We start from the raw sequence: 24626 nt of genomic DNA on the forward strand, positions 1-24626 counted from the left end.
GCAAAATATCTCCTTGTGAAAACTTAGATAGCTAATTGAGCTTTTACTTTGAAGTTGCAATCTACATATCCTGTCCCACCTTGCTCCTCTCTAGCTGACTTGACGTTCTTCGGGATTGAATGGGATAGTTTTGGGCACCACGTATTGCTCTTGCGCAGTGCAGCCTCTGAGATGTGTCAACGTGGTAACGTAGGGGTCTCCACACAGCTGCAGACACAAACCCCCCTCTGGATCCACTTATATCACAATAACGCGCACATTTGGGTACGCCCCTGCATTGCAGCCAAACTGTTACACAGAGCAGGACTCATAAAGTTTGTCCTGAGGTGAATTCACATATATGCACTAATGCTGTTGTGTTGTTGGGGTTCAGGCCTTTGGAGGGGGGCAGATCAGGCAGGAATGTCTCTACGTGGCAGTGGGAGGGGGAGGGACGCTCCCACCAGGGGTTCAATTAGTGACCGGGAGGAAATAGGTTTAAAGAGTAGTGTTATATGGGGAAACAGTTCTGTATCAGTTCTGGACTATGAAATGATCACTTTGACTAAAAATCTAAAAAAGTACAGGAATGTCTCCCTCGGTAGTGATGTGAAGGTATAAAAGCCCTCTGTCAGGTTTTTACTTGTACTATAAAAGGACAGAACAACAGCAGTGATTTACTTGTGTGATTTAGTGGGAGGAGCAGCTCCAGCAGCCCCCACCCGCCGGAGCGACTGTTCCAGCCCTGCGCCCGGGGGTGGAGGAGCTTTGTCCGGATACGTGGTGGAACTTGAGGCGGTCCTAGAGACCCACGCACCCACTCCGGGATCATCCCAGCCCTCCATTTACCAAACTCAAAAATGGCACCCTCCACTTCTTCCAGACTTTTCCCTGCGCTTCTAATCGTATTTCTTACCTCCGGGGTGAACTCTCAGTATGAAAAATACAGCTTCAGGAGTTTCCCCAGGCACGAGCTGATGCCCCTGGAGTCCGCTTACAAATACGCGCTGGACCAGTACACGGGAGAGAAGTGGAAGGAGACGGTGGAGTACATTGAGGTGTCTCTGCGGCTCTACCGGCTGCTGCGGGACAGCGAGGCCTTCTGCAACCTCAACTGCAGCTCCGTCAGGCTGGACGACGAGCAGAAGTTTGCGGAGTTTCCCGAGCTGCGGGCGTTTGGGAACGTGATGAAGAGGGCGCAGTGCCTGAAGCGCTGCAAACAGGGGCTGCCAGCTTTCAGGCAGACCATGCCCAGCCGGGACACCATAGATGAGTTTGAGAAGAGGGAGCCGTACAGATACCTGCAGTACGCATACTTCAAAGTAAGAGAACATTATGATAAATGAGTGTGTCCTCAGGTGGGTCAATTGGCTACAAACCTTGGACTTTCATGGTTTTACTCGTTTGTTTATGATGATGATCAGTATAAGGTGGTTGCACTGTATTCGCAGTTTATTTTTTAACGTCACTGCTTTTCCTGATGTGCGTTCTGACGTCACCTACGTGCCACGGATACACAGGGGGGCAGACGAGAGGTCCTGAACTTTAACCTGTGGATGCATGTGTTTTCTTCTTGTTATTATTATTATGATCAATATTATGAAGTAAGAAGAAAGACGAATAAAGACACTTAAGGACACTTTAATGGTCATCGCCTCTGTAAGGGAATGACTTCAGATTATTTTATTTCTCGTTAAATTTGAGTTAAAATAAGTTTAAATTACGATCACGTAGAGGGTTTTGTGTATTTATTAATTTTAAACATGTTACATATTAATAAAAACTAAAAGTAAAAAATACAGCAACCAAACCACTTTCTCAAACAACATAAATACACACCATTAAAAACACTTATATGGTTCTATTCCTATCCCATAACTCAAACAATTATCTCACTATGTATCATTTATTTATCATATATAAAACATATCTTCATAATGGTACAAACACAATGTTTTCTTAAATTTTACTTTTCTCTTCAATTATAATACAATCTGTGTCTGTTTTTTTTCTATCTTTATATTGAAAGAAAATTATTTTTTGCTCTATACGTCATTTGTGCAGGCTTGTGAAGTTGTGATGTTATCGCACATACTGTACGTCATGTACACAGAGTTGTGACAAATTGGAATAGTTACTTTAATCCTTTAAATTAGTTGACTTTATTTGTTAATTGACAAAAACATTCTTTTTAAAACATAGTCCTCAGTTATTCAGGAAGCTATTTATAAATCACCAAGTCCTTGATATCTATTATTATTCTTGTTATATTTTTTCCTCTACAACATGTGTTTGTGTTATTTCTCCCAGTCTGACAACCTGGCCAAGGCCGTGTCTGCTGCACACACCTTCCTGCTGAAACACCCCGATGATGAGATGATGCAGAGGAACATGGCCTACTACAAGAGTCTGCCAGGAGCCGACGAACACCTCAGAGACCTGGAGACTAAATCCTATGAGGTACACACACACACACACACACACACACACCTTGTGATAATTTGCACCCCCTGTCTCTCTCTCCCTCTCTTCCTCTCTCTCTCAGTTTCTCCAGCACTAATCTTCCTGACAGCCTCCTTCCATATTTCCTCTCTTCTTCTTCGATTTGGGTCCAATCCTCTCTTTCGAATACAATTACTCAACACTGTACCTCATCAAATTGTATTAGCAACAGCGTATTGTAGGACTATATTATACTCTGAATTTATCAAAGGTATACTATGCAGGATTTTCCGTTTAAAAAAAAAAAGATTAAAAATTAGAGCCTGAATTGTCTCTTTTCTTTACATTTTGCTGTGTTTGGGGCTTTTCTGGGCATCAACCCCTCGACCCGTAAGTGTGAAAATGTTGGAAACAACATTGAAAAAATATATAGCAAGGCAAAACAACAAGTGGACAGAACTTGTTATGAAACCAGAGTGAATCTAGGGTTTGCTTTTATTTTCCTTGAGCTGGAGAGGATGAGCCACATTTGAATGTTGTGTTTACAAACTGTAAGCAATTCCTGCAAAAATGCATTATGGTTAAGGTTAAGGTTATTAAACCTTTATAAGTTTAAAAATGTTGAAGTCAGCCTATTATTGCTACAAAATGTACTGCTATTTAGATGCATGCTAAATTACCCTGCATGTACAGAAAAGCGCAACCTTGCCTGAAAAATGAAAAATGGTAAATGGACCTGCACATATATAGCACTTTTCTAGTCGCTTTGCAAGACTAAATCCTATGAGGTACACACACACACACACACACAGTCACACCCATACCCAGGTCTTTGTGAACACACATAAACCATACTATTATTGGCTCTGTGGGCATGCTGATGTGGTGGCAGCCTGTGGTGAACCGGCCAACCTCACCACATCACAGGCAGATTCATACAGACACCACAGATTCCCAAAACGGGGCCCGGCAACCTTTAGTGGTCCTCCACAGGGCTGTAGTGGCCCCAAGAGGAATGACAAATACACCTATGAAATTAATGCATTAATAATTTTGTTTTGACTCAATAAAATCAACTTAAGGAGTCCTTGATGTAGAAAATTTGTTATACAGATTTTGTATACTATTAAAAATTTCCTTGATTAGGGCTGCAGCTAATGAGTGTTTCCATCTTGATTAGTCTGACAATTTCAAAAATTTTCAATATTAATCAATTAATTGTTTGGTTTATAAAATGTCAGAAAATAGTGATAAATGTCCATTACAGCTTCTTAAAGTCCAAGGTGAGGTCCTAAAATGTGTCGGTTTGTCAGTCCAAAACTAAAAAGATATTTGAGTGATATATTTATAATTTATTATGATATTAAAAAGAAAAAATGTGGAATCTCAATATTTGAGGTGCAGTAAAAAAAAAAAAATTGTAGTTTTTGCATGAAAAATTATTTTTGACAGTTAATCAGTTATCAAAATATTTGGCGATAATTCTTTTGTCAATTGATTAGTTGGTTATTAGTTGCAGATTTCTCATTGATTTGAATAAGAAAGGGAATTTTAACCCTATGGAATGCTTCAGTTATGCAATCATGCCCCAAATAAACATTAAATTTGTGTGTGTCTGTGTGTCATTGCAGTCACTGTTTGTGCGTTCAGTGCGGGCCTATAATGGAGATAACTTCCGTACATCAGTGTCAGACATGGAGCTGGCTCTGCGGGACTTCTTCAAGGTCTACGACGAGTGTCTGGCTGCGTCCGAAGGTCCCCGGGACGTCAAAGACTTTAAAGACTTCTACCCCTCCATAGCTGGTCAGTTCAGGCCTGTCTCATCTGCAGCACCTCTGTTCCTCCTGCTCGTTCATCCATCACTTCAATTCTTTCTTTTGCTTTAATATCATCTTTTAGTTCCTCATATTATCCTGAATCTCTCCTCTACAGATCATTACATCGAGGTTCTTGACAGGAAAGTGAGGTGTGAAAGTGACCTGACACCTGTCGTAGGAGGTTTCGTCGTTGAGAAGTTTGTGGCCACCATGTACCACTACCTGCAGTTCGCTTATTACAAATGTGAGTAGCACATTGTTTCCTAAGTTCTGCTCGTGGATGGATGATTGTTAAAGTGTCAGTGACTCCCCTGGCATTCACCTGCAAAATGTTCCTGGAAGAGACACATAATGATTACAAAGAAATGCTAAATGACTACAAAGAGATGCAGAATGACCAAAAAAGATTTGAAAATGATCTTGAAGAGACACAACATGATCATAAATGGCTATAAAGAGATACAAACTACCACAAAATGACCCCAAAGAGACATAAAGACTTAAAACGACCAAAAAAGGCACAATATGGCAACCAAGGAGATACAAGGGGACTACTAAAAGAGGAGAAACCTCCAAAAAGACAGAAAATTACTAAAAGAGATGCAAAATGACCTAAGACAACATAAAATGACCCCAACAAGACACAAAATTACTACAAAAATACTTAAAACAACCAAATAATGCACAAAATTACCTCAAAGAGACAGAGACAAATGACTTTAAAAAGGCACAAAACAACCAAAAAGAGACACAAAATGCCCTCAGATAGACACAAAGTGACCACACCGAGATGCAGAATAAACTAAAAATTACATCAAAGAGACACAAAAAGATAACAAAACAACACAAAAAGACCAAAAAAAGGCACAATATGACCCCAAAGATAAACAAAGGGACTACAAAAAGACACAAATGAAAAGATGAAAAGACAGAAATTACTACAAAGAGATGCAAAATGACCAAAAAGGCTTAAAATGCCTACAAAAAGACTTAAAATGACCAAAAAAGACACAAAACGACCAGAAAAGACAGACATTTTCACACAGAGATTAAAAATTGACCTAAAAGGCATAGAATTACCTCAGAGACAAAAAATGACAATAAAACAACCAAAAAAGACCCAAATTCACCACTAAGAGACACTAAAGCATGTAAAGATGCGTAGCTACCACTAAGAGATGCAAAATAACACAAAAGGTGGCAAAAGCACCACAAAGACTGTGTGTCTCCCTCTGTGTAGTGGAGCCATTTGCATGTCTGTGCTGTGGCCTCGTTGTCTAATAATCCACCAGTGGTTCGACTCTCTTTATGACTTTTATGAAGGGAAATCCTGGCTTTTTAAAAAATTTGTTTTATTAATTCTTCTTTTCAAACCGAAAAAAAATAAACAACATAAACTACAACAGCGTAGGCTAGATGCGTACATATTCATACACATACTCACAAAGGCACCATTAAACAGATGTACATAAACATATAAACATTTACACACATACAGTATATATAGCCCTATACATATACATGCGTCTGCCCCGTCTAAGTAATAAGATAGAAATAAGAACCAGTTAACTTAATATTAATATACATTTCCCTATATCATTTTGGTTCGAAAAAAAAGGGAGTAGGCTGAAGTATAAAATACTTATCTAGGCCTATCCCCTGATACTCAACACTTCAAAAATAAGAAATTATATCTCTATATCTAGCCAGTTAATGTCAAATAAATATGTATTATTATTATTATTATCATTATTTATTTACTTATTTTCTTATTAGTCAACCATAGTATATCAAAAAACTTAGATCTGAGAATTTCTATTACTCCCGCAAAGAAAACAAACGAACAAGCTTTAGTGCTGTTGTTGTTGTTGTGTTTTCAGTGAACGACCTGAAGAACGCCGTACCGTGTGCAGCCAGCTACATCCTCTTTGACCCCAACGATGAAGTCATGAAGAACAACGTGGCCTATTACAATTTCCACAAAAACCAGTGGGGACTGACAGAAGAGGACTTTCTCCCCAGATCAGTGAGACATAATAATGACTACAAAACTTATGCAAAAACAGATATCTACTGTACATTTTATTTTGTTTCCTATATTGTGTTGGGTTTTTTTGTGCAAGACAGGAAATATACAGTACCGCTCAAAAGTTTGGGGTCACTTAGAAATGTCCTTATTTTTTAAAGGGAAGCACATTTAATTTTTTTTATTAAATAACAGACAAACAGTGTAGACATTGTTAATGTGGTAAATGACTATTGAAGCTGGAAACGGCTGATTTTCTCATGTAATATCTATTATATATTGTAAGCAACCATCACTCGTTTTGCACTGGCACATTGTGTTAATCCATGTTTAAAATGTTAAAAGGCTGATTGATCATTAAAACACCTGAGCATTATCTTAGCACGGCTGAAAAATGTTTGTGCTGAAATGATTCTTCCTCAGGCTAGTTGAGTATCTAGAGGTAAAGTTGGATATTTTACAGATTAAAATGATTATTGATGATGATTTCTACCCTTGTCAATGTCTTGACTATATTTTCGATTCATTTTGTTACTCATTTCAAGAATAAAACAGTTTGTACAGATATTTTCTGGGTAACCCCAAGCTTTTCGACCACTAGTGTAAGTTGAACTGATGGTTTTCTTTAAATTGTGCACTCTAATGAATATCAATTAAACAGTTGTTGGTTTATTTAGTTTATGAATAGCTTTGATCTTTTTATGCAAATAACCTCTCCATTCACTGGCCAGATATGTACGGGATATGAGAGTGGTATATATCTTAAATTTTACCCTGCAGTAAAGCAAATAAGCGTATATCCTTTGAGGTTCCCTGGACTGACTACCTGTGAAATGGATTTAGCAGTTCAGCCTCTGCCTTCCTGATTCACTATAACACACATTTAACCTGCTGTGCTCCTGTGTGTGTGCTACAGGAGGCACTGCGGTACTACAATCAGACCACCATGCAGCTACAGATGTTGGAGTTCTCCAGACAGCGCCTGGTGAGCGACGATGAGGTGCGTGCCTGTGTTTACATTTATTTGTGGGACTTGAAGCACCGCAGCCAGGAGGTTATTTTAGTCAGGTGAAAGGAACACAAGCAACAGTTTACCTATTAAAATAGACCTGCATGATTCCCATGAAGCCTGGATCAGGCTGTGTCCTTGTGTAACTTATGGAAAAACCCTGGATTCTTCAGTCTGGTCACATGACACCCTGCAGTACAATGTGGGCCCTGTGTTTATCAGGCTGCAGCATGGCAGACGGCCATGGGGTGGCAGCCTAACACTGGCATTTCTTAAAAATTATTATGATGCAGCACAAGGAGCACGGCCATCAGGGCAACCCAACATAAGCCAGGATTACATGCTGTATGTGGTAAACACCATTCAGCTGTTGACTGTAATCTCTTTAGTAATGCCAGGTATGAGAAATCACAGATAAAACTGTGAGTGGGAGAATTTAAAATGCTCTTCAAACCCCCCTGAGTGTCTTTTTTTTTTTCATGTGTGTGTCTGCAGGGGGAGGTGGTGGAGTTTATAGACGAGTTCCTGGATGAATTTCCTGAATTGGAAGGTCCGCCGAAACACTGAAACAAACAACAAAAGCAACACTAACAACCCTCCAGTTTGTATTTATTGTGTTTTAAAATAGGCTCTGATTGGTCATTGTGTTTTAACCTGCAGATCCACATCCTGAATATATTTTCTCTTTTGTGCACTAAGGGTCCACTTCAGTGGTATGGACATACAGCACAGTGGCGAAATTATTTTAGAGACGATGATAATAATAGAGACAGAAATATTTTTACTCGCTGTTTTATGGGTCTGTATACCTCCACTGTGAATCATGTGTGTTGTCTGTCAAAAGAAATGTTGTTTTTACGTTAAAATGATAATAAAACTTGCCAAACATCAGGTCTTTCAAGTAATCATTACAGGATTATAATACTGCAGTTGCTGGTTTTGGGGATGTGGCCAGTTGTGACTAACGCCCCTTTAGTCTTTGGAGGACAGATGCTGCCAAAATAAAAAACAAATTACTTGTTAAATAAATGAATATACCTAGCCTGGGTATACCCATACTGCCTTGCACACTCGATTTCATTTCGTACCTGCAGCCAGTCTGGAAACGACGGCTGTTTCTTAGCCCTAAGGGATCCAATTAAGGGATCCAATCACAGAACGGGGAGGGACGGCAAGACGATGACGTGTACTACTTGACAGATGGAAGTTTGTAGTTTTGTAGTTTTCTTACATATCCAACATGGCTGCAGCAGATGCGAAATTTGATTTTAAAAGAAGAACAACGTTTGACTTTACACTCTGAGAGACCCGCATTAGCTCGTCTATTGCCCATAAAATCAGTGGATGTGTGTGGCTGAATGACATGAGGGGGAAATAAGGTGTAAAAATAAAGAATCTTGCAGAAAGCGAGAACTGGAGAAGCAAAGCAGCAAGCAACACTCTCTCACAGACACACACACCAACACACCCGGTAGACTGTGAGCTGAAACTATAGAGCAGCCAGAACATGCTGCAGAAAAACCTTGCAGAAGCAGAATTGAGCATTTTAGTCTCAAAGTAGAGATGGGCTAGTCTGGCTATGTAAACCATAGATATATATATATATATATATATATATATATATATAAGAAATGTTGTTTATATATATATATATATGATGTAAACATCAATTTCTGTCGCTCTACATATGTCATCTGGTATAACTGATACGATTGGCTAAGAGCTACGTGAAGACGCTCTTGATAGACATTCGTGGCGCCCAATAAACGGCTCTGGAGGATCGTTAACCACGCCTCCTCTACGGAGAAATGAACGGCTGGTTTCCAGACTAATCTCATTTGTGATTAGTCTGGTGTTAGCCAGGCTAGAATATGCCATTAAATGTACCAAAAATATTTTCCAAAAAAATAAATGGGTGCATTAATGAATTGATAAAATCAATGTATATTTGAAGATGTTTTTAAATTATATATATATATATATATATATATATATATATATATATATATATATATATATATATATATATATATATATATATATATATATATATATATATATATGGTAAAATAATAATAGGGGAATAAAAACAACAACATAAATGAGCAAGGAAATTGAAACAAATATACTTTTTGTTAGATTTTATCAATTATTAATTTGTACATTTATTAATACTGTATTATTATATTGTCATAATATTATTTGTGGTGAATTTAATGGCATATTATGTATTTATCAAGTCTTATATTTATTTTTGATTTAAACAGGGGCTCTAACTATATCTTGCCTTTTTCCAACTAATATATTAATTGTTTGGTCTATGAAATGTTAAATTTGCTTGTGATTTCATAAAATTCATGTCCTCAGGCTTTTTCTGTCCAACCAACCAACCATCCACAAACCAAAGATGACCAATATCATATTTATTTTTAGATTTCTTTGCTTTAAAAACAAATCAGATAAATAATGAATCGATTCATCAAATAATACCGTTTCAGACCAATTCATATCTGACTGGAGCTCCAGTACAGCAGGATGTTTTTGTGAGGGTCCTTCAGACTGCGCTGAGCAGCAGGGAGACATCCAGAGAAAACACTGAGTTGTTTAATAATGTTTGAACATTGAGTCTCCGTGCAGTTTGTCACACAGTGATGTTAAAAACCCACAGGGGAACATTCCCGCTGTATTACTGTATCTCTCTCTCTGCTCTCATTCCTCTCCCGCCTGTATTTACCCGTCTCTCTTATTACCTCTTCTTTCTCCCTTGCCAATCCTTTACCTTTCATCTGCCCTCTTCTCTTTGTTCTCTTTAAACAATATTCGGAGCACATCACAGAGTAATAAGGGATAATGTCTGAAAGAAGGCGATTGGTTCAGAGTTAAGATAAAAGGCTGATTGTCAGGAGTCAAGGTCACAGGTCAAAGTCACACCTCAGAATGAACAGTCAGTCACTTTCACACATGTGAAGGGTTAACAATGAACAAAGGGCCATAAAAGTAAAGTTCACACAGACAATGACTGTGCAAAAATAAAACTACATATCAAGAGTTAAAACAACATGTTCAGGAGTTTATTGTGACTAAGAGAGCACATATACAGTACACATTTCATCCTGACACAATCCATGTGAGGCTGTTTGAGATGAAGAAGAAACAGACACGGAGAAATATGAGCATCCTGTGAATGAGAGTTGGCAATGTACAAAATAAAATCCTTTGCATTACCGAAATGAAAAAGATAGGTTTGTTATTTTTTTAGCAAGGAATAGCTGTCATTCACTTAACCCATTCAAATCCAACAAATCATTATCTTATCACTAAATATTTCACTAACTAACAATTAAAAAATACTTTCTGAAATCAGCTGAGAAAACTGTGTGAAAAATTAAATTGTTTTTGACTTTTGACACCAAAACATGTCTTTTCTACAAGCATTCACCCACTTTTGACATTAGTTACATCTGGCACTTTCTATTAAAGTTATTGATATTTATACATGTTTGTAGTATTTATACATCACCAGAATTTAAAACTCTACCATCTAAGATTAAACCCTCTCATGGCTATTTGGATTTATTTACCTTTGCACCTTTTTATTCGGTTTTCTATTTTAACAATTGACATCTGCACTGAAGTATTTGACACAGTACGGAAACAGCGAGAACAAATATCATGCACAGCTGCATTACACCAGGAACCAAATTTATAACGTTTATAGACATTGTGAATTTCGAACCAAGCTAATTTTAATTTAATATTTTCTAAATTACCAAATATTTAAAATGAGAATAGCATTAAATTAATGTTAAATTAACAAACCCTGGTCCACTCTGGATAATCCTCTAAAACCTTTCATACTGTATTTTATCAGGACAAGCAAAGAAGCATAATCCATTAACGTTCTGAAATATTTAGCATTACATTCATCATTACAGACCTAAATGTAACAATTTATCATGATATACATTTTAGGGCATGTGGTCAGGACCCAGTTTTAATTTAAGGTCATAGTCTTACCCAACTCCACATAATATTCAGAAATCTAACTACATTTTCCACTGAACACCCTAAACTATCAGAAGATGTCAAACTATTAGTATTCCTTTAAAGGAGCACTGTGTAGGATTTAGGACTTTTTTTTATCAGTGTATAATCACCTAAAACTATGAACTGCTTTTCTTAGCAAGACCAGATTGAAGCGTAGTGGACGTAGTCACCATGATGTCACCCATTAGTTTGTGGACTGCCAGTTTGAAGCATCAAGTTTGGCGTTACAGCTGGCGCCATCTTGGTTGACATATTGGCGACCTGTCAATCACAAGGTAGCCACACCCCCAAATCATACTCTGCTTTATCGTCTATTTTCTTCTAAATGGGACCATTATTTACACAATTGACATCATATTGTACTGAAGAAGACTTGAAACTAGCGATGGAGACCGTAATGTTGCCACAAACATTTTTACTGAGGGAATAAATAAAGTGAGAAGTAGACTTTTTGAAAGAATGCAGGCTTATGGCACTTCTGCATTTGCTTTACTGGTCAGACCGGGAGGTTGCCGTCTGGATTAAAGTTAAAAATTGGCCTCAAGTGGTTAAGGGTCAGGAAAGTCAGGACAGAACCTGAACACATCATGTTTTGGTACCTCGAGTGAGCATTGACACGTGTCTAATCATACAGTTTGAATGCTATGCAGGGCGGCTCTTGCCAAGAAATGACTGGCATTGATAATAATGCGTAGCCCAACATGTTTCTACAGTAGCCCAGAATGGTCAAACACAGAGAGGGTATTCACGTTTTTACGTTGCCTAAAGACCACTGTAAGTTCTCCAACACGCTTGGAAAGGGGTGGGGTGGGCAGATGGGTCATTTTTTGGTTGCAATCTGCAACGTCACCAGTAGATGCCACTTAATTGCAGACACTGCTCCTTTAAGATGAAACTGAAACCTCAGAATATTTCACTTTCTCCCTGTAGCCATGGCAGCACCACAATGTTTGATCTCTGTTTAGTCTGAATGCCGTCAGCAAACACGACGAACCGCTGATCGGCGGATTGCACGGACCTGAGACAGACAGACAGACACACACAGGGGCTGAGTGTGCAGTCTGGATGGACACCGGCTCTTTAACTCTCACCAGCCGACTGTCAAAACCAATAGGACCGAAACATCTTAAAATGTTTCACCCGCCATCCCTCTTTCTCACACCTTCCCCCCTTACCGCTCCTTTGACCCTCTCATCTGGTCTAACCATCATCATCATCCTTTTTTTTTCTTGTTTGCTGGTTTGACTGCAACCTGGTCGTTCATTTGGGACTACCAGCCCAAATCTGCGCCATGATCTGAAGTGTTCTTAAGTAACAAGTGAAATACAGTTTTTTTATCAACACAATACTCAGACAAACAGAAAAGGATTGACGATCAAGAACAATGCAGTTAAAACAACAATAAACAAAAAGGTAACACAGAGAATCTTCACCACGATGTCCAAGAGCAAGTTTCAGTTCATATATTCAGGTGGGCAGGCATGCCTTCTTGTGGTTTTCCTACATGGTTATCTTCTTTTTTTCAGTTCCTTGAGTTGAGCCCAGTCCCGACACAGCCCCTCTATCTGTCCAGCTAGATGTCAGAGCTTTAAAAATATTGGATAGGTATAACACAGATGAGGAAAATTCCTTCAAATCGATCTACTACCTTGTTTCAGTCAGGTTTCACTGTGTTAAGCATCAGTTCTTCTGCATCTCAAGAGGTTATCCTCTTTAAAACAAGGCTGTAGCACATCTCATCTGTTCATACCTATCCAAAATCTTCAATTATGCAGTAGTTTCTAGCGAGATGAGGGGCCGTGCTTTCCTGTCAAATTCCTCCGAATCTTGCTTTTCTTCCCAATATGTCTCTGCCCTCTGTTAGTTCTCTCTTTCCTCTTTGTAGCTCTTACACTTTCTGCTGCATCTCTATCTGTTGGCCCTGTCTGGTCTGACTTTGGCCCTTTCCATTCATCTCGTACACTGAGCTCTTCTGCTGTTGCCGTCTGTAACACCACACCCCGACGATGACCGCGGCTGCGACCGCGCACACCGCCACAATAATGGCCGCCACCGTGGGACCTCGGCCGGAGGAGCTCGGAGGAAGCGGAGGGCAGTTCTCGCCTGTGCAGATCGCCTCCCCCATCTCTCCCTCCGTCTCACCCCTCTCGCCGGTCTCACCGGGCAGGTGGTGCACAGTGTGCTCCTCTATCAGTCCTCCGTCGCCATCATGCATCGGTGGAACTGGGCCGTGATCGAGGAAGGGGTGTTCGGTGAGGTCCCCCTGCCAGAAGGGCGTGGGAGCTGCTTGTTGTGTGTCGTAGTCCAGGGTATCGGAGTATGACGGGGAGTCTGAGGGCTGTGAGGGAGCAGCGGTGGGGATGAATCCAGGCCATACCTCCTCCACTACACCTTGATCTACGGCAGGCTCCGTGCTGGGAGCCTCGGGCACCTCTGGCAGGCTGGTGTGAGGTCCGGGTCTACGGATTTCCACATCATTGGGTCTGTCTGTTGTCCTCCTCTCTGTATCCTCTTGCGTTACCCGTTCTGTTGTGGAGTCACCATTTTCTGCTTTCTCTGGAACGACAGGGTATCCGTCCAGCCAGGTGTCGTCTGTGGTCGCCTCTCCTTCTGTTCTCTTCTGAGTGACGTTCTCATGTTTATCGGATGCTATCGAAAAGATTACATGTCGATGGCCGTCATCGTCATCTTCATGACTATCATGATCATCATAGCTGTCATGGTCATCGTGTTCACGATGATCTTGATCATCGTGATCTACGCCATCATCATGATCATCGTAACGGTCGTTATCAACCTCCTTCTGTTCATAATGCTCCTCACGATCATCGCGGTCATCATGGTCTGGATGTTCCTCAGAGCCATCAGGGTGTTCTTGATCATCTTCACCACGAGCGTCCGTCACATCATCATGGTCTTCGTAGCTCTCGTGTTCATCGTAGGTGTCGTCATACTCCTGGCTGCCGTAGTGAACGCGATCACGATCACGGTCCTCTTCGTGTTCACCCATGTCATAATGGTCATCATGATCGTCATGCGTTTCGTGTCGGTCCCGTCTGTCCAGATCATCATGCTGAGCTGGAATGTAATGCTTCACACGATCGTCATCGTCCTGCCGACTGTCGTGGTCATCTTGATCGTCGTGGTGGCTGTCGTCGCGATCATGTCCGTCATCTGTGTCATGGTCATCGCTTATGTTATGTCCGTGATCGTGGTCGTCAACATCAACTGGACGCTGGTGGTGGTGTGTTTCTTGGCTCTCATGCTCTTTACTCTCCTCTGATTGAGCGCCGGAGGCTCTTTGTGTAGTCTGTGTGACTGGATTGGTGGAGACAGGACGTCCCTCCTCCTGGAAGGCCTCGGAGGGGAACCAGAAGAGGTGTTTCTGGGACAGAAGAGAGACAGGCGCTTCTGTGGGTGTAGTTGCATCAGGCCTGACCACCTCCCTCCTCTCCTGCTCCCACGTCGGATGGCCTGCAAAGTCCTCAACAGCCCGGTCCTCGTCTTTTTCTCCTCCGACAATCACCTCTCCTTCCACTTCATGCTCTCCATGTTGGTCCTGATGTTCCTCCTCTTCTTCGACACTGAAGCTCGTCTCTTGCTGCTCCTGACTCCTCTCCTCCTCTGGGTATGCAGCTCCATGCACCTCCTCGTACACCTCGCCATGAGCCTCCTCTGGTCTCTCGTTGTCGCGCTCTGCCTCTCCGTAGGAAGGAAACTTGTCCTCATAATCTATGTGACTTTCAGTCTCATCTGCAGGAACACAATGAAGAGACTTTTAGACATTTAGACATTTAAACATTAGACATCTCTTAGATTCTGATAGTGTGGAAGTAATTTAGAGCAGTGGATCCCTAACTTCATGAACTATCACTGGAAACTGGGACACACAGCTAGCCCTTCTCTGAACCTCGATATTCCTGGTGTGGACCAACAACTGTCAAGTCCAGTTATCACCCTGACATTGCTCGACAACCAGCATGAGACTTCAGAAATACCCTACTCCTGGCCGAGAAATGGCTTGAAACAAAATGTTTGAATTAGTGAGCTTTTGAGGAGCTGCTTTGCAAATTTTGTTACCTTTGGACAGAGCCAGGCTAACTGTTTCCCCATTCCAGTCTTTATGCTAGCACTAGCTGGTGGCTCCTGTAAGAGTATATATCAGAGTAGAATGGACATTGAACTGCTGTGTTAATTTGACAAGCTCAAAAGAAAATGACGACTGTTGTTATCGTGACAACACATTGAAATTGGTTGTGTGTTGGCAGCTCCGAAGATTGACGGCTAGCTTGCTTGCCAGCCTGTGCATCTATTACGTCTCTCTATCTGCAGGGAGTGAGGTTGAGGGACTGTTAAACCCAGTGGCTATAATTTTGTGGAAGAGAAACATAATTTTCCTTTTCCTTATCTCTCTAAATAAATGTGTGATGCCTCACATTGATCTTGGTTGTAGTTCAGAAACTGTAGCGCACAGAAATGACTCTGACTGTGTGAGCTAACCACAGACTCAGGCCATGGTACTTCTTGCCCCGTTCTCCCTCTGCTATGAGCTGGACCACACTATGGCATGTCACACTGAGGTGTCATAGCTGACTTTTTCTGCTCACAACTAAGACTCTGTTTTCCTAAAAGCTAAGAATCAAGCACAGATCACCTAAAGACACTGGGAGCTAACAAGCAAGAAGTTTGACCTCAGAGATGACTCCTGTCCGTCTCGGTCAAAGTTCAAAGCTTTGAAGACGAACAAAAGGGGGACTTTCTCTTTTTCCCTTTTTCCATTTCCGTCTCTAAGATAAACAGTTTAAACACCTTCTTACCTTTCACACAAAGCTCCACTAGTCCGTACCACTCTCCACAGCTGTCGCACAGCAGGCTGAAGGCACCCTGTCCACTGGGCATTACATAACCTGGCACACATGTGTACAGCAGCTCATCTCCCATCTCATATCCACTGTGCCCCTGAAGACGGGCGTTAGGGAAGGATGGAGGGTCACCACACGGCACACCTGCCGACAACAAACAGCATATTCAAGACACAAAGTGGAATATAACAGTTTTGAGTTGTTAAACAAGCTGTTAGATAGAGCTGATGCAATCCCTATTCAGCATTCACTCATTATTATTATCCAGCTTTACAGCATCACTATCCCATTTGTAAGCAGAAAGAGATTAGAATGACTCAAGAGACAGGAAGCAACGGGCTTTGTTTAAAATGTGGATGTAATTTTGACGAAACAAAAAGCCAACAATGCCACTGGGATGAGATAAAGGCGATGCATTGTCTCGAGTCTGGTCTAATTTTTTATGGTAATTATACAGAGGCAACACAGTTTGACACATAATAGCATGCTGATTGACTCAAAAATGCCACTCGCTACATCTTTGAATTATTTTATTTACTCTACAAAATAAAAGCATCTCAATAATACATTCAGCAGCTGTTGTGTTGTTTATTACATAATGAAAATAAGGTGTTTTTCCAGAGTGAAGGTTTAATATTTGAAAATAAAACTCATCAATTTAAATTGGCAATAAAAAAATACAGTTTTGCAGGTTTTAGTCCATTTTACAACAAATCATGTCCCTTTATATTGCTGCTAACCTTTTTCCATACACATATTCTTGATGCATTTTCCTTCCTTCCAAGCAGACAATGGCATCAGTTCAATAGCTGACTTGATTTTTGTCTGATTTTGCAGCTGACTCTGCAAAGTTCCCCACCAAAATATGAAAGCATCAAATGAATCTGCACGTTTTGCTTTTTTGTAGTAACATATTACTGTTTATTGTCTTTTAAGTGCATTAAAGGTAGAAATTTAAACATCTACAGCTCAAAAGATTGGGATTGAAAGCTCCAGTGCAGCAACGAAATGGACCTTGTAGTATGAGCAATAAAGTAACTTTATGGTAAAATAACAGGTTCTAATGTGCAATGTTATGATCAATCATGGCTACCTTGTGTACATTTCAAGGCTAAGTTGATTTTCATAGTTTTGTGCTAAAATTATTCGAAGCTATGGTAGATTTAGAAGTATATTACACTGGAATGGTCTCGATTTACTTAATTTACTGTAATGCAATGTAAGGTAATGTGGCTAACATGGAACTCTACACCTCCAAACCTTCTATTATAATATAATTATAGCCATAGCTACATATCCATGTACCCCAACCACAACCCTGCCTGTGAAGCAGTGTCATTACTCTAAGTGGATCTGTACTGTTCATTTTCCTCACAGCAGAGTTGTAAGTGTTGTATATACAAACAGCCACAGAAGCTCTACTGTTAATGAGGAAGGACTAGAGACCTCCTCTGGGTGACATCCAATAAATAGTCTGGTCCAAAACCAACCACTGACTGCTTCCCGCTCCCCTCTCAGATGCATGCCAGTGAAATACTGTAGGTGTGTGAAATTTAGCTTCAGCTGTGTCCGGGCTCACGTACATTCATGGATCAAGTTATATCATCACATACACATCACACACTCAGATATTCATTAGGAGGCAGAGAGACTGGTATATAACGACAGATATGCACACACACACACACACACACACACACACACACACACACTTGCAGGATGGAGTGTTGAAAGTCGAGGTTGGAAGGAACGCAGGAACACAGCCTCTTTCACACCTCAGTAAATATCTCAGGATTGGCACAAACACACACTTTCTGTACACACAAAGCTCATCCATTCATATCCTGATCCCTATTCACAACTTCATGTGCAGATTGTACAAAGTTATGAGTATAAATCTGAGAGTACTGCATGTCCACTGACCTTTGTCTTTGATACAGAAGGCGTCCAGGTGTGCAGCGTCCTCTGTGGCGTTTTCTGTTCTCACATCTACAGCTTTCAGTGCACTGCCCACAACATTACACACTGTGGTCCTAGATAGATAGATAGATAGATAGATAGATAGATAGATAGATAGATAGATAGATAGATAGATAGATAGATAGATAGATAGATAGATACACACACAAACACATATTAATCATGATGTGCTGTGGGAGCAAATGGCCTACAGTGATGCATTAAAGTACTCCTCAAGGACTCTAGGATTAAATGTGATCATAATTAAACCCTGTGTATTTACTTTTAACACAATCTCACACACAGAAACACACTCCCCTAGGTACACGTTTCGCACTTAAGGCATTATAATTACTCAAGTACTGCAAGTAGAGTTTTAAGGTACATAATGTCTCTTCCCAGAGATGTTTTAAAGTATGTAAAAATACTCTGCTACAACTAATATTTTGTTGAACATTGTTTTCCCATGTCAAGAGGAATTAAAATATAATAATTGTTTTTTCTACACAAGTAAAGGAAAATACTTGCTCTGCTGATAAAAGTGAGACATAAAGCTGCAGCAGCTCTGGTTTATATACAGTACCCCGGTAATATGACGACACACACAGACGGATATATACTGCACATGCTGCTTTCCTGGTCAACGCCTGATTTGTCGCTTATTCAAATATTATTACAGCATGACATCAGAGTGCGGGAACAGACATCACGGCACAGACATGTTGCTGTATCAGCAGCTGTAGCCTGTGGCACAATATTATCACATATTACGAATAGATGTTCCCATGCAGAAGCCTTAAGTTACAGCAGACTTCATATAGAACAATCATAACATTAGAGACTTAATATAATTCCACAGGGACCAAGTGAATAATGCGGTCAGTGCACAACACACACAAGCTGCAGTGGCATAAAAAAGCTGAGTAAATAGGCTATTTTTGTTGCTGCGTTAAGGTTTATAGCATCCTTAGCCCATTTGTCATCTAACAGCACCAGATAAGACTGACTCAAACTTCCCAGGCCAATCAAATCATGTTCCCAGAGCAGCTCCCGACACCAACCTCATGTGGAAAAACATTCAAAGCAGAGACGTCATTCAAAGTCAGACATATTACACTTTTCATTGAATATTGCACGGTAATATCAAGCATCATTAAATGGAAAAGGTGTGTGTGTGTGTGGGTGTGTGGATGGGTGTACTTGTGTGACTGAGTTAATCAAAGCATCAGTAATTGGAAAGAATTTGACTGGCAGCGCAATGAGACTGTGAGAAGTGGTGTGAGTCATACTGCATGCTTGTGCCATGCTAACTTCAGCTTATAAGGACAAAAATCTGCGAGAGAGAAACGGGCAGCAAGACAGAAACCTCCAAAAAAACACTCAGAGAGAGACAAAAAACACAGAGACTGTTTTTACATTGTGTGTGTGTGTGTGTGTGTGTGTGTGTGTGTGTGTGTGTGTGTGAGAGAGAAAGACAGTGACCTCTATCAGAGACCAGGAAGCCTTTTCTCCAAACTCTCACCTAGCATGACATAACATTTACTTTTAAAGGGAGACCTGTAAAAGTAAAAGTCTGTGTGCATGTATGTGTGTGTTTGCATGAGTCTGCTGGTATTATTGTGTTTGGTTACCCGAGCAGCAGCAGCAGCAGCAGATCTATGACTGACAGGTAAGAGGAAGATGTTAAGGTCAATGTGAGACGCAGTTGTTATTATGCAACTAGTCTAAAAATTATGTCAAGCACTACAGGTTACCTGGCACTAACACCAGAGCGTTACCTTCTGGAAAAACAGCACAATTCACACCTCAAATGAGTGAAAGCAGCTATTACACGTCTGAGGAGCAGATTAACCTTTCTGAATCAAAATGAACACATGACAGCATCTGTGAGGTGTTCTGCTCACTTGATGAACTCAGAGAGAGAGAAAGAAGAGGGTAACAGGGATGAACTCAGCGTAGACACACAGAGCCATAGATGGGTGACAAACTGTGAAACATGGTAAGCAGTTGTGAAAGCTGATGTCCACCGGCTGACACGGAGCAAACAGCGAGCGCAAGGAAAGAAAAAATGTCTCAGCTTTTCCTCTGACCAGACGTTCGTCACTTTTAGAGCAGAGGCCATTTTGAAGACGGTTTGGTTTCTAATAGTTCCTCCTTTTAATAGGGAGATTTAGGAAAACATGAGTTGTTTACATGCATTTTATCAATAAAACATTTGTTGTTTTAGAAGCTTTCTCTTGGATGTGTGCTTACGATTTGGCACCTAGTTGCTAGTTTCTAGTTAAAACAACTATTGAATGAATTACTATGAAACTTTGTACAGATATATACGTTTACCCCTCAGGGTATATCATAATAACTTTAATTAATATAATTAATATGTGTCCATTCCTGCTTCAGCGGGATGGAGGGGTAAATGAGAGAAAAACTGTGTCAAGAATTACTCTTCATATACTTATTTCTCTTTCAATAAGTTAATATTGCTGTGTTTGAAGACCGTCCCTCGGGCTTCAGATGGAAATTAGCTAGAAGCTAAATCTGGTACAAAGTAGACCCCGACCGATATGGGATTTTTTAAACTAATGCGGATACTGATTTTTGAGAGAAAAATCAATTGATAACCGATATAGTGGCCGATACAGTAATGGTTTGAGCTGAAAATATTTTTCACCACTGTGCAAATGTACCCAGAGGGCTACTTTCTCAAACATAACTATTTATTAAATAACATTTAACATTGTTATACATTATTAAACATCATACAAACAATGTATTACATTGTCAGACAATTCTATAAAGGATAACTGAGAAAATAAATAATAAATTGGAATAAACTTAATAGCTAGACAAACATCATTACTCAATTGCTGAAACACCATTTCTAAATCACGGCAAGCAAGGTTTTTTGCATTATATATTGTGTAAAAAAAACGGCCTTTGTTATCGACCAATAATATCTGTCAAATGGTATATCTGTCGTGCTTTAGTATAAAAGCATCTTTTCTCCTGTTTTACTGTAGTTTATTGTTTTATTGTTTACCGATTATTGTAGTTTAGTACATGGTCCCGCAGTATTTGTACTCAACACAAGCATCACAATAGCAGGTAATGTAGCATTGACACCATGTACTTATAACACTGAAATCACCTTCTACACTGACCACGTACTCAGGAGTACGTGTCCTGTGTCCTTACCACCAAAGAACAACATACAAACAATCAGTCACCGCACTCCAAACTAACAGTATATCTTCTTCCTAAATCAACCCTGTCTCTCTGCCTGTCTGTCTGTCTGTCCGTCTCTGTCTCCGGGTGCTGAAAGCTGTGTGTCATGTTACCGTGGAGATGAGAGGTGTAAATGGAGGCAGTTGTCGACATGACACCCCGGCTCAGAATTCCCTCCTCCTCCAGGAAGGAACAGAGGAGTCTTTCTCCCTCTCTTCCTCTCTCTCATTTTCTCTTCCCCCCCTGAAATGTGTCACTCTCTTCTTCACTTTATAACTGACGCTGCTGCCTTTACTTCCTTTCTCTTTCATCCGTTCCTGCAGCCGCCGTCACACACACACACACATACTCAGAAGCGCACACACCAGAATGATCTTTGACATCTCTAGAAGTCTCCCTACAGGTCCCTTAAAACAATGAGGACCCTCACACACAACTGCTTCTTGTCTTACCCCACTGTGCCGCCATAGAGCCACCCACGGGTGCAGGAGGAGAAGAAGCACTCCACCACAGCGTGATGGAGCTCTTCTGATGAAGCCAAGCGGGCTTGTAGGGAGGAACAAGCCCGCTCAGCATCTCTGAAGCCCTGCAGGCCGGAGGAGTTCCTCAGGTCCAACACAAACACTCGACCTGAGGAGAGACAGAGCAGGAAGTGAGACGAAAACCTCTGAAATGTAATATTATTGAACTCTTAATTGACAAGTTTTCATGGACATTGGTTTGAATTTGACCTGTGAGCTTGTGGCAGCATCTGCAAGAACTAGACCCCTAACCTATGTCATACATTTTTGTCGGTAATGATGAAATTCAAACAAAGTCTTTTCCGTCTTATATGAAGACAAAAGACAGCTACAACTGTTCACAATTCATCTGTTAGTCATTGCCCCTAAATCATGGAATAATTTGCCACCATCAATTATTCACCTTCCATGAATATATTTAAAACCCATCTGAAGACCTTTTTCTATTTCTTAAGCCTATTAGTTATCATTATAAAGACATGCCAGTCCACACTCTGGCTTTTATTTCATAGTGTTTCATTTTTTATATTTTAATTTTTTTGTAATACTGTGCTGTTCGCCTAATGATTTAAGTGTGACGATTTATGTTTTTTTTTAATAATTTCTGGGTTTTCAATGCAATCATTTCAATGATTTATTTCATATCATCTCAGGTCAATGTTTCTTATAGTGTGCTCTATTAAAAACCTGGACTTGACTTGGCAAAAACAACCACCCAGAAAAAAAAGAAGGCTAAAAGTCTTCTTATTGTAACTATTTCAACAACAAATTATATCACTGTATAAATGTCCTCAGAATCCATTGGAATGGTTGCTATACACCATATATTCACCACTGACTGAGTAAAGCAAATATGCCTATAAGACTGGCACCAAAATATATTTCCCAATATATAACCAATAGTCCCATAGTAATTATGTGTGTCGTAGCACAGATTTGCATTAGAGTACAACTACAGGTGTAAATCATTAATAAATCAAGACATTCCTATTCTAATTAATGTATCATCACATGATGATAATAGAAAATAATATTTGTTACCAGCTTCTAAACTGTAATAATAATAGTAATAGTAATAATAATAGTAATAATAATAATTGATCTGTACTGAGCATACTTTCATGTACTGTGTGTGTGTGTGTGTGTGTGTGTGTGTGTGTGTTGGCTACAGGTGTGATCAATTTGCTGCATCACAGAAGCACACAGTCTCACAGTTTATCACCTCACTGTCACATCATTAGCACAATCACTAAAGAAAATGATGATTTTATTTTATTTTTTAAAAGTTTTTGCTCATTTATGGCACATTATAAATGCATTTGTATTTGATACGAATGCTGTTATAATCCTTTGAAAACCATTAAAAATGTTAACATTTTTAAGTGAGAAAAGTATGTTGAACATCTTAACAGTTAAATCTTCATAAATCAAGAGAAGGGGAAATGCTTTTATTATGAAACGACTACAAGGCAGGTGCCAATAGTTAGCGCGCGCTGCTCTAAGTAACGGTTACTGCATCACTAAAATTCCTGTTGAAAAACTCCTTTATTATTACAATAAAAGCATCTGATTATGTTTGAGGGTTAAATTGGGAGTTTATACTTAAGTTAGCTGTTCGTCGTCGCATTTAAAAAGCATATTTTATAATCTTTTTTAGTTACAATATCTTAAAATACGAACTTACCGTCTGCATTTACAACCGAGGTCACCACAAGACAAGCCAGGCAGCCAAAGAGCAACGATACAATAGTTTGGTTACAGCGATCCAGCATCTTCTGGCAAAAAAAATCACTTTTTTTTGTTGGAGAAACGAGTCCAAAAAACTTCCAAACCACTTGTGTATTCAGGGTCCAGCGGGTCAAAGTAACGGTGCAGAGCACGGAGGTGTACTGAGCCGCAGGAAAGGTAAGCTTGTTGACAAGTGCGGGTGACAATAACGGAAAGAAAACGGTCAGAGCGGCTCAGGAGTTGCAAGAGGCGCAGTTTGTCTCTCACAAATAGTCGCCCTCCCGAGCTGATGGAGCACCGGTGTCAAAACTCGCGTGTGCCCGTTAGTAAATACGTCACGGCTAAAAATCTTGAGGGTGGGTAAAGGCGGTGAGGTAGACTGACGGACTGCTCCTTTTACACGCGCGCACACACACACACACACACAGAGAGAGAGAGAGAGAGAGAGAGAGAGAGAGAGAGAGAGAGAGTAATAAGCCACTAATGCATGCAGGGCAGAACTTGGCCAGTAATATAATAATAACTAAAATTCAAAAGCAAATCATCACATTCCACGGACACCTCCTATCTGGGGATCCCCACTCTCAACAGTACAAAACCCATGCCCACACACATCAGGACTTCAGGGCAGACACCAAACAATCTGCTCCACCAAAAGCATCCAAAAGAAAATTTAAAATATTGCAACGAAACCACCTAATCATAAGTAAATGAATAGAATACACGTTGGCAGAGTACATAACCACCTTGACGGACAGAAAAACTAAGGCAAACGTTGACAAAGTGCAGACTAAGTTGACTGGCTTCAGGCCGACAGGAAGAACAGGCTGTGCTCACTTTGTCATGAATAGTTTGGGACAGAATCTCACCTCTTACTGTACTGTGAGATATACAATCATTTTAGAGAGGTTTTCTTTGAAAAAACACATTAAATGTAAGCTATCCTGCATTATTTCTTCATTAAACTGCCCCATATCGTGTAATTTTGAAGTATAAGCTGCCAAATATGTT

General features: G+C 40.2%; 2 protein-coding genes across 2 annotated transcripts; one reads left to right on the forward strand and one right to left on the reverse strand.

Moving 5' to 3' along the window:
* The first annotated feature begins 491 nt into the window (after positions 1–491).
* On the forward strand, positions 492–8164 carry crtap (cartilage associated protein). The gene is made up of 7 exons (XM_059350200.1): positions 492–1301; positions 2290–2439; positions 4053–4224; positions 4354–4482; positions 6119–6264; positions 7181–7264; positions 7769–8164. Exons 1-7 carry the CDS (start codon positions 840–842, stop codon positions 7838–7840), a joined length of 1215 nt encoding a protein of 404 aa, XP_059206183.1. The 5' UTR covers positions 492–839; the 3' UTR covers positions 7841–8164.
* A 2153-nt stretch (positions 8165–10317) lies between these two features.
* susd5 (sushi domain containing 5) lies at positions 10318–23868 on the reverse strand. Its single transcript, XM_059349174.1, has 6 exons — positions 23572–23868; positions 21819–21996; positions 18106–18215; positions 16138–16326; positions 13071–15073; positions 10318–12881 (listed from the first exon to the last, which is right to left on the reverse strand). Exons 1-5 carry the CDS (start codon positions 23657–23659, stop codon positions 13209–13211), a joined length of 2430 nt encoding a protein of 809 aa, XP_059205157.1. The 5' UTR covers positions 23660–23868; the 3' UTR covers positions 10318–12881; positions 13071–13208.
* Positions 23869–24626: the final 758 nt, after the last annotated feature.

Source organism: Centropristis striata, chromosome 14, assembly GCF_030273125.1.
Source record: "Centropristis striata isolate RG_2023a ecotype Rhode Island chromosome 14, C.striata_1.0, whole genome shotgun sequence".
Taxonomy (NCBI): domain Eukaryota; kingdom Metazoa; phylum Chordata; class Actinopteri; order Perciformes; family Serranidae; genus Centropristis; species Centropristis striata.

What these genes read in the sequence shown, in the direction of transcription:
- crtap (XM_059350200.1), top strand. Translation starts at nt 840, where the DNA reads ATGGCACCCTCCACTTCTTCCAGACTTTTCCCTGCGCTTCTAATCGTA. An exon ending in CTTCTACCCCTCCATAGCTG is followed by an intron (nt 4,225 to 4,353) that starts GTCAGTTCAGGC and finishes TCTCCTCTACAG; the next exon opens with ATCATTACATCGAGGTTCTT. An exon ending in GCCTGGTGAGCGACGATGAG is followed by an intron (nt 7,265 to 7,768) that starts GTGCGTGCCTGT and finishes GTGTGTCTGCAG; the next exon opens with GGGGAGGTGGTGGAGTTTAT.
- susd5 (XM_059349174.1), bottom strand. Translation starts at nt 23,659, where the DNA reads ATGCTGGATCGCTGTAACCAAACTATTGTATCGTTGCTCTTTGGCTGC. An exon ending in CTCTATGGCGGCACAGTGGG is followed by an intron (nt 18,216 to 21,818) that starts GTAAGACAAGAA and finishes CTATCTATCTAG; the next exon opens with GACCACAGTGTGTAATGTTG. An exon ending in AGTGGAGCTTTGTGTGAAAG is followed by an intron (nt 15,074 to 16,137) that starts GTAAGAAGGTGT and finishes GTGTTCCTGCAG; the next exon opens with ATGAGACTGAAAGTCACATA.